This window comes from Capra hircus, chromosome 3 (genome assembly GCF_001704415.2).
Source record: "Capra hircus breed San Clemente chromosome 3, ASM170441v1, whole genome shotgun sequence".
Taxonomy (NCBI): Eukaryota; Metazoa; Chordata; class Mammalia; order Artiodactyla; family Bovidae; genus Capra; species Capra hircus.
The window spans coordinates 69,204,871-69,218,785 of NC_030810.1; the positions used below are offsets into that span (position 1 = coordinate 69,204,871).

At 39.5% G+C, this 13,915-nt stretch overlaps 1 protein-coding gene across 1 annotated transcript in view; it reads left to right on the forward strand.

Annotated features, from left to right (window-relative positions):
• The window catches only part of EPHX4 (epoxide hydrolase 4), a 36,003-nt gene continuing 31,876 nt past the window's right edge, over positions 9,789-13,915 (forward strand). Inside the window, exons 1-2 of the mRNA XM_005678109.3 lie at positions 9,789-10,451; positions 12,565-12,650. Of these exons, the coding sequence (XP_005678166.3) occupies positions 10,221-10,451; positions 12,565-12,650 (317 nt within the window). The 5' untranslated portion in view covers positions 9,789-10,220. The remainder of the gene's footprint in view (positions 10,452-12,564; positions 12,651-13,915) is intronic.

A 13,915-nucleotide genomic window follows, 5' to 3' on the forward strand; every position in this document is an offset into this window, starting at 1 on the left:
CTGAAGTTTGAGAACCACTGCTCTAACTGAATCCTGGGTGTCTCCTGCAGGCTCTCACTATTAGCACCTATTTTTTCACTAACAGTTTTCTTGCCTTTGTAGTGCTACTATTCTTTCCTTCCCTAAATACCCCAGGTTTTAAGTTTTTCATGATCATCCGACAGTACTACCCATAGTCACTTACCATCCCTGGTTCACTCCTCCTTATTCCCCAGAGATCTTAGTCTCTGTTTCACTGTCACTCTCTTAGTTGACAACTTCTCAGTCCCTTGAGTTCTCTGCTAATGATCTTGATAGCTCCTCAACTTTAGCCACTCCCTTGTCATTGCCAACAACTGTAACTCTTCTTAGTCTCAACTTCAAGCATCCTAATTCCTCAATAATTGCTCTTATCTCTTCTTACTTTGGATAGGCTGTGACTCTAGCAATAACAGTCCTTTAATCCTAGTGCCTTTCATAGTATTTCTCCCCCTCTCTCCCTCACTTACCCAGAGTCTATAGTATATTATTATTAACAATCGCTCCCTTGCATATACTCTCAACTCTGTTGCTCCATTCTTTGTTGAATTACTTGGCAAAACTCGTCTTTATTAATCTTATTGCCTGCTCTGCAGCCACGAAGTTGGTTAGAGAAAGGCATAAACCTCCAAGAAAAAGGCACAAATCACTACAGATCCTACAGTCACTAAAAAGATTAAAGGGGATACTACAAATAACTTTATATTCATAAATTTGAAAAAACGGACCAATTCCTCAAAAAACATAACCATCAAAGCTCAATATGAAATCATCTAAATAGCTGTATACCATTAAAATTTTTTTAATTCATAATTAATAGCTTCTGAAAAAAATCACCAAGCCCATATGATTTCACTGAAAAATTATACCAAACATTTAAAGGATTAGTACCAATATAAAAGATACTCTTACAGGAAAAAAATCTATTTCAGAAAATGTCTCTTCCAGAAATAGGCCTATTCTTTATTTTTGTCAATAGGACAAATTCTATCAACAAGGATACTTCCCGAGAAGGAAATGGCAACCCACTCCAGTGTTCTTGCCTGGAGAATCCCAGGGACGGCGGAGCCTGGTGGGCTGCCGTCTATGGGGTCGCACAGAGTCGGACACGACTGAAGCGACTCAGCAGCAGCAGCAGCAGCAGCAGCAGCAGTGAGGCCAGTATTACCCTGACAGTAAAATCAAAGACAGTACCAAAAATAAGTAAAAGCTGCAAACTGTTATCTCTAATCTTCAGCAAAACACTAGCAAACCAAATCCCACAATGTATGGAAAGAATTATCAACCCCCAAACCCAAGTCATACAAATTGGAAATGAATAAAACTCTTGTTTTTGGTGTGGTTTTTTCCTTAAATTTCTTTAGCTTAAATTTTCCAAAATATTGACTTTGGTGGTATGTACACAAAGCTACATAATACATATATGACATAAATAAAAGCGAAAAATACACTGGATAAAATATATGCAAATTCTGTTTCTCTTATGACGATATGAATACTCAAAACTAAAAAAAAATAACACTGTGGTAATCATTTCACAATATATACAAATACCAGGTCATTGTGTTGTACACTTAAAACTAATACAATGTTATATGTCACTTATATCTAAATTTTCTAAAATTGGGGAATCAGGCTTCTACTTGGGATCTAGAAAATGGAAAAAAGCACTTCTCACATCATTACAATGAATTAAAAAGCCAGAAGTCTTTACATTTGCAACTTTTCTTACATTAATCTGAGGGCTAATACTGCAGGGTTACCTGAAAGTTAAGAAGATAAATGCACCAAAGGAGAGACATGACATAAGCACTGGCTTACCTGAGGTCAGTTCAGTCGCTCAGTCGTGTCCGACTCTTTGCGACCCCATCAGTCGCAGCACGCCAGGCCTCCCCGTCCATCACCAGCTCCCGGAGTTCACTCAGACTCATGTCCATCGAGTCAGTGATGCCATCCAGCCGTCTCATCCTCGGTCGTCCCCTTCTCCTCCTGCCCCCAATCCCTCCCAGCATCAGAGTCTTTTCCAGTGAGTCAACTCTTCGCATGAAGTGGCCAAAGTATTGGAGTTTCAGCTTCAGCATCAGTCCTTCCAAAGAAATCCCAGGGCTGATCTCCTTTATAATGGACTGGTTGGATCTCCTTGCAGTCCAAGGGACTCTCAAGAGTCTTCTCCAACACCACAGTTCAAAAGCATCAATTCTTCAGCACTCAGCTTTCTTCACAGTCCAACTCTTACATGACCACTGGAAAAACCATAGCCTTGACTAGACTGACCTTTGTTGGCAAAGTTATGTCTCTGCTTTTTAATATGTTATCTACATTGGTCATAACTTTCCTTCCAAGGAGTAAGTGTCTTTTAATACCACCAAATGCTACATAACCTGGCAACAACAACAATAACAGATCATCTGAAAGTTGTAACAAATTGCTAAAGTCTGGGTGTGTACTAGCTTGAGAATATAAAACCTTTGGGAGCACAACAGAAATTTGTAATCACTTTCAGGCTCTTCTCCACAGACCTCCTCAGTACTTACAGAAAAGATTTAGGAGGGGACAGGACAGGATGAGGGTTCTGAGTAAGCCATCCTCTTGATGCAGGCCTAGAAGAGCAGAGCAGCAGATGCAGGAAAAGCACAAAGACTGCCCAGAACCTTTTCCCCCATTTTCCCTAAAAATTATAAAGCTTAAGCTTCTGGAGGAAGACTAGCAAACTCTTAACAATTTTAAGGCATATATGAAGACTCCCTGCAACTGGTGGAAAGGAAATAGAATTAAAACTTGAAATCTTGGGAAGATGTGCAGGAAATCCATTGTGGGTTCAGACCATTAGAGATATCCTATCACTGAGGGCAGGGAAGGATCACTGAGAAGGCATCACTGATATCCAAAGACATAGTACCTGCAGACGTGGCTTAATTATAGGACAGCAGAGAATGCTCCTCACTTCCCTGTGCTTCTTACCATTAGGATAAAATGCACTCAGTAACAAGTAAAAGCAGTCTACTGCAATCAGAGGTGCAAGAGCATAGAGTATAACACTAAGCATAAAGACTTAAAGGCAAGCATGTAGCAGCTGTTGAGAAAAAATCACTGGCAAACCAAGATCTAGCCTCATGGTACCACCAGAGACTATTAAAAATCTGTGGTGTGCTTAGGATAACTGTAGCAACAATAAAATTCAATTCCAGCTCAACTTCTGACTCGACTGATTTCACCTCCACAGTTAAGGCTAGCAAAAGAAAAAACTGTCCCTTTCCAAGCTTAAATATATATATACTTTTGTCTCTTGCTTTATACAAAATGTCTTTCAACAAAAAATTATGAGGCATTAAAAAGAAGCAAGGAAAAAAAAAATCCTACTGTTAAGAGACAAAGCAATCAACAGAATCAGACTTAAAGATGACACACAGTTGACTAGCAGAAAATTTTAAATGACTATGATTATTACAAGCTGTAGAGGAAAAATAGACAATGTGTGATCAGATAGGTAATTTCAATAGAAATTATAGGAAAAAGAAAACACAAGTGCTAGAAAATAAAAAACATGGTAATAGTTATGAGGAATGACTTTGAAGGCCTCATCAATAGAATCAACACAGCCAAGGAAAGAATCAGTGAAGCTGAGTTTAGACTAAAAGAAATTACTCAAACAAAAAAGCAAAGAACCTAAAAAAGTGGTGCATGGTAGGACCAACACAACAGAATATCCAAAAGCTGTTGGGCAATATTAAAGTCTAACATATGTCTAACTGGAATCTCAGAAAGAGACGAGAGAATGGGAATGGAGAAATATTTGAAGGGACATCAGCTGAGAATTCTCTAAAATTAATTTGTATTGAGAAAAAAGAAAAACTAGTTTTTCCTTCTCTTTAGTAGGGAGAAACCCTTAGCTCTTCCTGCTGTGTGTCTAATCACCAAATGTGTGTGGGATTCCCTACAAATGAACAATTCTCTGTGACCTCGTCCAGGTGTCCTACAATTTAACTCAATTCTTAATGTATTGATATCCACCTGGAGATAGTATCAGATTCCATGGGTTAAGGGCTCAGTCCCACAAGACTGATACACATTTCAGATGCCAATCATAAGTAGCAGATCCCTACATTACCCACAGCTTGTCTGAGGTAGACAAATCAGATTCCCATGGATTCAGATATTTGCTAGAGCAGCTATAGAACTCAAGGACACATTTATGTTTACCAGTCTATAGTAAAGGACACAAATGAAGAACCAGATGATGAGACACACAGGGCAAGGTCTGGCAGGGCCCCAAGCACAGTAGTCTCTGTCCCTACGGAATTGGGGGTGCATCACCTTCCTGTATGTAGATATGTTCACCAACCTGGAAGTTCCCCAAACGCCTTCATCACAGAGGCACGATCAATTATTAGCTCCATTTCCAGTCTCTTTCCCCTTTGGAGGAGGGAGATAGAGCTGAAAATTCCAAGCTTTTCATCACATTTTGATCTTTCTGGTGACCAGCCCCCATCTGGAGCCATTCCGGAGCCCACTCAGAATGTCCTCATTAAAACAAAAGATCCTCCTGGGGCTCTTATCACTAGAAGTTTACAAGGGTTTTAAGAGCCCTGTGTCAGATACGAGTCAGAAACCAAATATTAGACTAACACATGCTCTTAGTGCTCTTATCACTTAGAAAATTACAAGGGTTTCAGGATTTATCCGTCAGGAACCAAAGGCAAAGACCAATATATTAATGTATTTTCTATTGTCTAACATAATGACAGGCTCAAAAGCACAAATTCAAGAAGCTCAGAGAATGCTAAATAAGATTTAAAAAAAAAACAACACTAGATATATCATATCTAAACTGCTGAAACCAAAGACCAACAGAAAATCTTGAGGCACCCAAAGGAAAAATAACACAATAGAGAGGAAAGAAGAAAAGAATATAGCAAACTTACAAATTTCATCAGAAATTATAAAAATCATGAGTGGAGTAACGTCTTTAAAGTTCTAAAACAAAACCCTGTCAACTAGAATTCTATATCTATTGGAAATGTTATCAAAATTGAAAGAGAAATACTTTTTCAAGCAAACAAAAAGTGAAAGAAATTTATTGCCAGCAGACCTTCACTACAAGAAATGTTAAAGAAGGTTCTTCTGGTGAAAGGGATGTGATTCTAGAGGTCTCACCTGTATCTGTACAATGAATAAAGAACACTAGATATGGCATTTGTTGTTGTTCAGTCACTAACTCATGTCTGACCCTGTGGCCCCGTGGACTGTAGCATGCCAGGCTCCTCTGTAGTCCACTACCTCCCAGAGTTTGCTCAGTTTTAGTCCATTGAGTCAGTGATGCCATCTAACCATCTCTCATCCTCTGCTGCCCCCTTCTTCTTTTCCCTTCAATGAAAGTAATTATTAAATTCATTTTTATTGTTTATAAATGCTCCAAAAGATAACTGGCTAAAGCAAAACCGGTAGCACTGACAGAAGAGAAATGGGCAAATCCACCATTACAGACAGATTTCACCATTCTTCTCTCAGCATTTGATAGAACAGTAGGCAGAAAGTCAGTAAAGATCTAATGGTCCTGAACAACACTAACCATCTTTAACTAACTGACATTAATGTTACACTCTCACTAAAAACAGCAGAATACACTTTTCAAATGCAGTTGGAACATTCACCAAATAGACTATATTTAGAGGGATAAAGCAAACCTTGACAAATTTACAAGAATAGGTAGTTCATAAGCTGCTGCTGCTGCTAAGCTGCTTCAGTTGTGTCCAACTCTGTGCAACCCCATAGATGGCAGCCCACCAGGCTCCCCCATCCCTGAGATTCTCCAGGCAAGAACACTGGAGTGGGTTGCCATTTCCTTCTCCAATGCATCACACCAGATTTAAAGTAGAAATTAATACTAAAAAGATATCTGCAAAATATTTGGAAATTAAGCTTTTCTAAATAACCCATCTTAAAAGAAGAGAAAAATCACAAGAATAATTAGAAAGTATTTTGAATTGTATGAAAGTTAAAATGCAACACATTAAAATTTATGGGATGCAGTGACAGTGGCATTTAGAGGAAAATTTTTACCACTCAGTGTTTATGTTAAAACAGAAGAAAAATCTCAAATCAGTTACTGAAGTTTCTACTTTAAGAAACTAGAAAAATCAAATCCAAAGCAGAAGCAAGAATAGGAAGAGGAGAAATCATTTACATTTAAATTTAAATGAAATCTTAAGCAAAAAAAAAAAAAAGAGAGAAATCAAGGAAACCAAAAGCTGTTTCTTTTTTTAAAAAAGATAATAAAATTGATAAGCCCTCTATCCAGACCTCCCATATAAAAATGAGAAGATGCAAATTGCAAATGTCAAGTGTGAAAGAGAATATTACAGATACACACACACACAGATCTGCAGACATTCAAAAAATAACAAGGACATATTATGAAGAACTCTATGGCCAGAGATTCAACAACTTACAAGAAATGGATAAAACTCTTAACAAATACAAACTGTCAAAGAGGAAATAGATCGTATGAATAGTTCTGTAAGTATTAAGTAAATTGAATTGTATTTTAAACCCTTTAAAAAAGAATTTAAACAATAATAACAACTCCAGGCCTACATGCTTTTTTGCAGAATTCTACCAAATATTTAAGGAACAAATAATACCAATTTTATATACATTATTCCATAATATAAGAAAAATATAGATGCAAAAATCAACCAAATATTAGCAAGCTGATTCCAGCAATATAGTAAAAATACACTATTTCATGATCAACTGGGATTTATCCTGGGAATGAATGACTGGTCCAACATAAAAAACTTATAGGTAACCACATCAGTAGATTAAAAAGGAAAAATTATGATTATCTCCAGAGAAACAGAAAAACCTTTTACAAAATTCAACCCCCATTGTGGGGAGAAGAAAAAAAAACAACCTCTCAGAAACTAGAAATAAAAAGGAACTTCCTCAATATGATAAATAGCATCTTAAAAAAAAATCTTCAGGGAATTCGCTGGTGGTCCAGTGGTTAGGACTCCCTGCTTTCACTGCCAAGCGTGCAGGTTCAATCCCTGGTCCCAGTACTAAGATCCCAAAAGCTGTGCAGCATGGAAAAAAAACAACTTAAGCTAATAGTCTGCTTAATAGTACATAACTGGTTTCCCCTTATGACTGAGAACAAAGTAAAAATTAACTGTTTCTACTCAGTATTGTATTGGAGGTCCTAGTTAGCATAATAAGTGAAGAAAAATAAAAGGCAAACATATTGGAAAGGAAGAAATAAAACTGTCTCTATTCACAAATGACATGATGATATATATAGAACATCCCAAAGAATTTTTCAAAAAGCTACCAGCACTAAAAAGTAAATTTAGCAAGGTCCAGGATCTAAAACCAAAAAAAAAAAAAAATCATGTAAGTACATAGAATTAGTAAGTAACTGGAAATTGATAAAATAACATTTATAATAATATATTTTTTAAAAGAAATACTTAGCTATAAATCTTACAAAATATGTCCAGTATCTGTATGTTTAAAACTATGAAACACGGATAAAATAAATCAAAGACGATTCTAAATAACTGCAGACATGTATGTACATGGGAATCCTGGCGAGCTGCAGTCCCTGAGGTTGCAAAGAGTAGGATATGACTTAGCAACTGAACAACAATGTTCTGAATAACTCAATATTGTTAAAATATTAGTTCTCTCAAAATTGATTAACAGATTCAATGGATTCCATCAACAATTTTTGTCAAAATTGACAAGCTAATACTAAAATCTGTATGGAAAAGTAACTAGTCAAAACAATTTTGATAAAGAAGAACAAAGCTGAAGGACTCATACCACATGAGTCGTAGACTTACTATATTACTTTACTACTTTTGACAAGTGCATATTAGGATTTCCCTGACAATCATACCTGTCCCCCAATGCAGGAGGCACAGACCAGGTTATTAAAACCCTTCATGGCTCCTCACACAGCCACAAAAAGGCAACTGTATACTGCAGAAGAAGACCCTTGAGAGTCCCTTGGACTGCAAGGAGATCCAACCAGTCCATTCTGAAGGAGATCAGCCCTGGGATTTCTTTGGAAGGAATGATGCTAAAGCGGAAACTCCAGTACTTTGGCCACCTCATGCAAAGAGTTGACTCATTGGAAAAGACTCTGATGCTGGGAGGGATTGGGGGCAGGAGGAGAAGGGGACGACAGAGGATGAGATGGCTGGATGGCATCACGGACTCGACGGACTCGATGGACGTGAGTCTGAGTAAACTCCGGGAGATGGTGATGGACAGGGAGGCCTGGCGTGCTGCGATTCATGGGGTCGAAAAGAGTCGGACACGACTGAGCAACTGAACTGAACTGACTGATACTGCAGAAAATATAGACATATAGATCAATGAAACAGACTAGAGGGTTCAAATATAGTCCCATATATAAAGTGATTTTCAACAGAGGTGCAAAGGCAATTTAATAGAGGAAGAATATTCTTTTCAACAAATGATACCAAAATAATTGGATATCTACATGGGAAACATTAATGTCAACCCATACTTTGCATCTTATGCAAAAATTAACTCAAAATGAATTATAGACCTAAATACAAAACATAAAATAAATTTTTTAGAAGGAAACACAGGTTGGGGGGCACTTGCTGACCTTAACTTAGGTAGAGATTTCTCACATGCAAGACCAAAACTACTACATATCAAAGAAAAGTGATAAATTGGATAAAATCAAAATTAAGAAATTGTGCTCTTCAGAAGTCCTTAAAAATGAAAAGACAGACTAGGAAAATATTTGCAAATCACATGATGTATGATAAAGCATTTGTATCCAAAATACGTAAGGAACTTTCAAACTCAGTAAGAAAATAAGCAACTCATTTTTCTAAAAAATTGGTAAAAGATTTGGACAGTTGCTTTGATAAGAATAATATATTCAAGTGGCACGCAAGTATATAAAGATTCCCAACATTATTATTATTGGGGAAATGTGAATAAAAATTTCAATGAGATACCACATTACACAACTCTTAGAATGGCTAAAATCAGGAATTTTTTTTTTTAACACTATTAAGTGCTCTCAAGAATAGGACCTAACAATAACTCTCACACATTGCTAGTGTGAATTAAACTTGCAGCCACTCTGGAAACCAGTTTGATAGTTTTCTATAAAGTTAAATGCATACCTACCTGACCCAGCAATCCCACTTCAAAGTGTTAACCCAAGTGAAATGAAAACTTACATCTTCCCACCAAAAACTTTACATCAGTGACTTTATTCATAACCACCAAAAACTGGGAAAAAACTCAAATATACCTCAACTGTGAACTGTTCCGTAAGCAAGTATGGTACATCCATCTAACAAAAGACGAATAATAATAATAATAAAACAATATATGTAACAGTATAGTTGAGTCTCAGATACATCATGCTAAAAGAAAGAAGCCAGAAGCTAGAAGTTGAATAGTACATGACTCTATTTACACAATCTTCTTGCAAAGGAAAAAACCAGAGGGACAGAAAAAAGACCAGGGATTGCCAGAGGCTTGACTTTATAACCAGACACCTAGCTGGTCAGATAACGACTCAGAACCTACTTGGAGAATAGCAACACCTTCAGATGAGCTTTGGGAATGAATGAAGAAATGTCTTTCGGGTGGTATGAAAATCGTTTACTGCTCCCCCTCCCCCATGCGCCCCATAATTCCACGATCCAGAAAGAAGGCCTTAAAGTGGGGGTGGGGGGAGGGGAAGCAAGAAGAGGATATGAACACTGGTCAAAATGAATGGCTCTTCCTCCCACAGTATCTAGGATGGATTGGGAAAGTCTCACCTTCATTTCCCCCACAGTTTATCTGTTTTGAAATGGGGCTTTACTCCTTGCGGAGGAAGGTCGGCTCTCCACCCTTGCCTACCCGGTGCGGACCTCGCAGCGCTTGGGGTCCGCGGCGCGCCGCTCCGGGGCTGGGCGCGGCCGTCCCGAGCGCTCACCGTGAGGGTGGTAGACCGGGGCTGTGACAACGGACCCGAGCCGGGCGCTGCAGCACGGGGACCCGCGGGGAGGCGTGCGCGGGGCAGGCGACCGCGGACCGGCTGGCGGGTCTGACGCACCGCCGCGCTCGCAGTCTCGCTCAGACTCCAGAGTGCGCGCCGCTGCTTCCCGTGCCTCGGAAGCGTTGCGTTGCGTTGCTGGCCGCGCCGCTGCCGCCGCCCGATGGCGAAGCTGCGGGATTGCCTGCCCCGCCTGATGGTCACGATCCGGTCCCTGCTCTTCTGGTGCCTGGTCTACTTCTACTGCGGGCTCTGCGCCTCCATCTACCTGCTCAAACTTTTGTGGAGCATCTGCAAGGGACCCACGCAGACCTTCCGGCGGGTCGCTCGGGAACACCCCCCCGCGTGCTTGAACGACCCCTCTCTGGGTACCCACTGCTACGTGAGGATCAAGGTGAAGGCGGGCGCGGGCCCGGCGCTATCGCGAGGGAACGTGACGGCCGTGAGAGCAGAGGCTGATCTTTGCATGACGCCCAGCCCAGCGTGCCCTAGTGTTCTCGCGGCTAGTAGGGCGCGCTGCAGGGACGGAGAAGATGCCCGGGGGTTGCTAGAGGGGCGAGGCGCCACGGGAGAGGGTCAGGGGGTTGTGTGTGTCGTTATGGTCCTTGCGTGTGTGTGTGTGAGAGAGTCTAATAATCTGGGTCCTGTTATTACTGTCCCCTACTCCTCCACCGCAACAACCTTCTCCAACTGTAAGGGGAAGCGGTCGTCTGTCACCTTTTTGCCCTTTAGAGCTCAGATAAGCTGTAGGGAATTGTTTTTGGTGGCGCCCTACTGTCTCAGGAGACGGTCCTTGCCCAAATTTTAGAGATTGGAACAGTAAATAGAATAAGTCATTGCAAATCAGGAGTTTATTCAGATCAGCAGAATGGAGCATTCACAGATGACCTAAGCAACATCAAACAATAAATAAATGGTGCATGTTTGTGGAGAAGGAAGCAGCACTATGATGCCAGAGACCAAAGGAATGGCACAAAAAGTAAATGTCAACTATTCATGCAAACTCGTTAATTGCCCATGCTTGTCCCAAGCTTTCTTACAGCCCACGATTATTCTATTTCCTGAGGCTCCAGGTGGTGAAGGGAGATGGCTTTTTGTGATGCACCCTACAAGTCTGACTCACAGGCCTTTCAAAAATAGCCTCCATGAAGGGATAGTTTTGTCACCAGGTCTGGGGTTCCTGTTAAGAGCTAGATTGCCCTGCAGCTCAGACCACAGAAGTGCATGTCCTTTTTACCCTGCAGTTGACATGAGAATTAAATGAGTCAATATTTGTAAAAAACAAATAAGCTAAAACCAAAAATCTTATAACAGTGCCTGGTACATAGTAAAATGAAATGAAATATTTATTCACTAAATGCAGTCAAGTTCCTACAGCCTTTCATCTTCCAAGACTCACCACCAATAAAAGAAGTTATTGAACTTCCAGGAAGGCATTCTGCAGTAGAGGGTAGAAGTCAGAGTTGTTATGTTCATCCTACCTGAGGGGGAAAATCAGTTTAAGAATCATTCAGAATTCATCACAATGACTCTCTTCTGACTTTGGCCACTTAAAGAGTTTCCCCAGAGACCTAGAACCAAGGAATAGAAAGAGCGTTGTCCTGGGCAGTAGGACAAGATGGAGGTTCTAGCCACAGTCCTGCTCCCAACCATCTTAATGACCTGTAGTAACATCTTTGGACCTCAGTTTCTAACACTGCAAAAATGATAGGGTTGAACAAGATGAGCTTTAAGATTTTTTTCATGTCTGGAAACCCAATTACTTGGGTTATCTGATGTAAAACCCGGTCAGTCTCTGGGTTTTGGTTCTTGTTTTTTTACCTTACTTCCTTCTGAGTTTTTGTGTTTCTTTCTTGCCCCACTTTCCTTTCTTCTATTTGCTTTGTATTTGCTATATTTCTGTCTCATTTCTGTGATTTTTGTTTCCCTTGGGCAATCTTGTCTCACATATGCAGAGCAAAGGTTTGAGCACTCAGAGCATTTGGCTGTTAGACATACACTGACATGACATGAGGAGCAGGCAGCCAGGGGAACTGTGCATGCAACTCTCAACTGAAAATAATGTGGGAGGGAGATAACTAAAAATAAGGAAAGGAGGTGTGAATTATATAACTGATGGCACAGCTCTTGACGGGCAAGCTGAGAAAAGTATATGACTAGGAGGTAAATAATGGCAGGAATATAAATGCAGATCAGAATTATTTACTTGCTCTGCAGAATTTGAGTGAGATGAAGTGTGACACATCACTAAGAAAATTATGACTGTTTCAGAAGCTCATAATATAGATAAATTGACGTTGGTAATAGAAGGTAATGTCAACAAAAGCGAATCTGTTAATTTACCCCGCTGATAAACAGTGGTTATTTTTTCTTTCTGAAAACTAATAATACTTATCTCTTGATATTAAAAATAATGCAAGTGAAATTTTTTAATGGGATGGAAATTGTACTTTTATAGTCAACACAAAGCGTCACTGGAGTCTCATGCACTCTATTTCCTACTGCAGGATTCGGGGTTAAGATTTCATTATGTTGCTGCTGGAGAAAGAGGCAAACCACTTATGCTGCTGCTTCATGGATTTCCAGAATTCTGGTAAACTTAACAATAACTTTTTCTTTTGCACTAAAGATTTGGCTTACCATAGTGTCATTTTCTTGTAGTGATTTTTAATAGACCCCATGCTATGATCAAGTGCTGGCCTAGAGTTATTACTCCTAAGTGTTCCTCCATCACAAGAATGATATTCCTTCTGTTTTAAAGAAACATGCATATTGTTATCCTAAATTTATTTATTTTTGAGAATTAAAACAAGTATCATTTAGTGTTTCAAATTTTTGAAACAGTCAATTGCAAAACACTTTTTAACTTTTTATTTTATATTGTAATATAGCCAGTTAACAATGTTGTGATAGCTTCAGGTGGACAGCAAAGGGACTCAACTATACATACACATACATCCATTCTCCCCCAAACTCCTCTCCCATCCAGGCTGCCACATAACATTGAGCAGAGTTCCCTGCACTGTACAGTAGGACTTGGTTAGTTATCTATTTTAAATATAGCAGTGTGGCTCAATGTTGTGTGGCAGCCTGGATAGGAGGGGAACTTAGGGAAGAATGAATACACATATATGTATGACTGAGTCCCTTCATTTTTCACCTGCAACTATCACAATATTGTTAAAGACTAAATTAGTATAGCAGTGTGTACATATCAATCCCAAACTCCCTGACTATCCCTTCTCCCTATTTTTCCCCCTTGGCAATCATAAACCAGTTTTTATAGTACCTACTGATGGACATGAGTTTGAGCAAGTTCCAGGAAATAGTGATGGACAGGGAAGCCTGGCATACTGCAGTCCATGGGGATGCAAAGAGTCCGACATGACTGAGTGACTGAGCTGAACTGTGGACAAAATGCAACACTGGGTGGTAAAGGAGGTTCGAAAGAAACCAAAGAATTAGAATGCCTGTTACCTGGCAGCCTTTGGTAAGGCTTGGGTGAGGGGAAGGCAGGAGGAGAAGAGGGCTCATGGAAACTGAAAAAGGACTCTTTCCTATGTACATAGTAACAGGCTCAGATGAATTCAGGACAAATTAAGGATCAGAATATTTCATCTGGAGAAAAAACCTACAGCCAAAAATACACAGTTGCTAGTTACCTACGGGAAAATACTCGGTTCCCCTTTGAACCCCACAGAACCAAATAAGTACAGATGAAACAACACATGATGAAACTTTAAAAAAATGAATAGCTTTTAAAAGATGGTAGATATTAAGGTGGTAAAAAGAAAATCAGATTTTTTGCTAGCTTAGGGTTATGATCTTGGAATGGAAAAATGGACCAAAAAATTATAT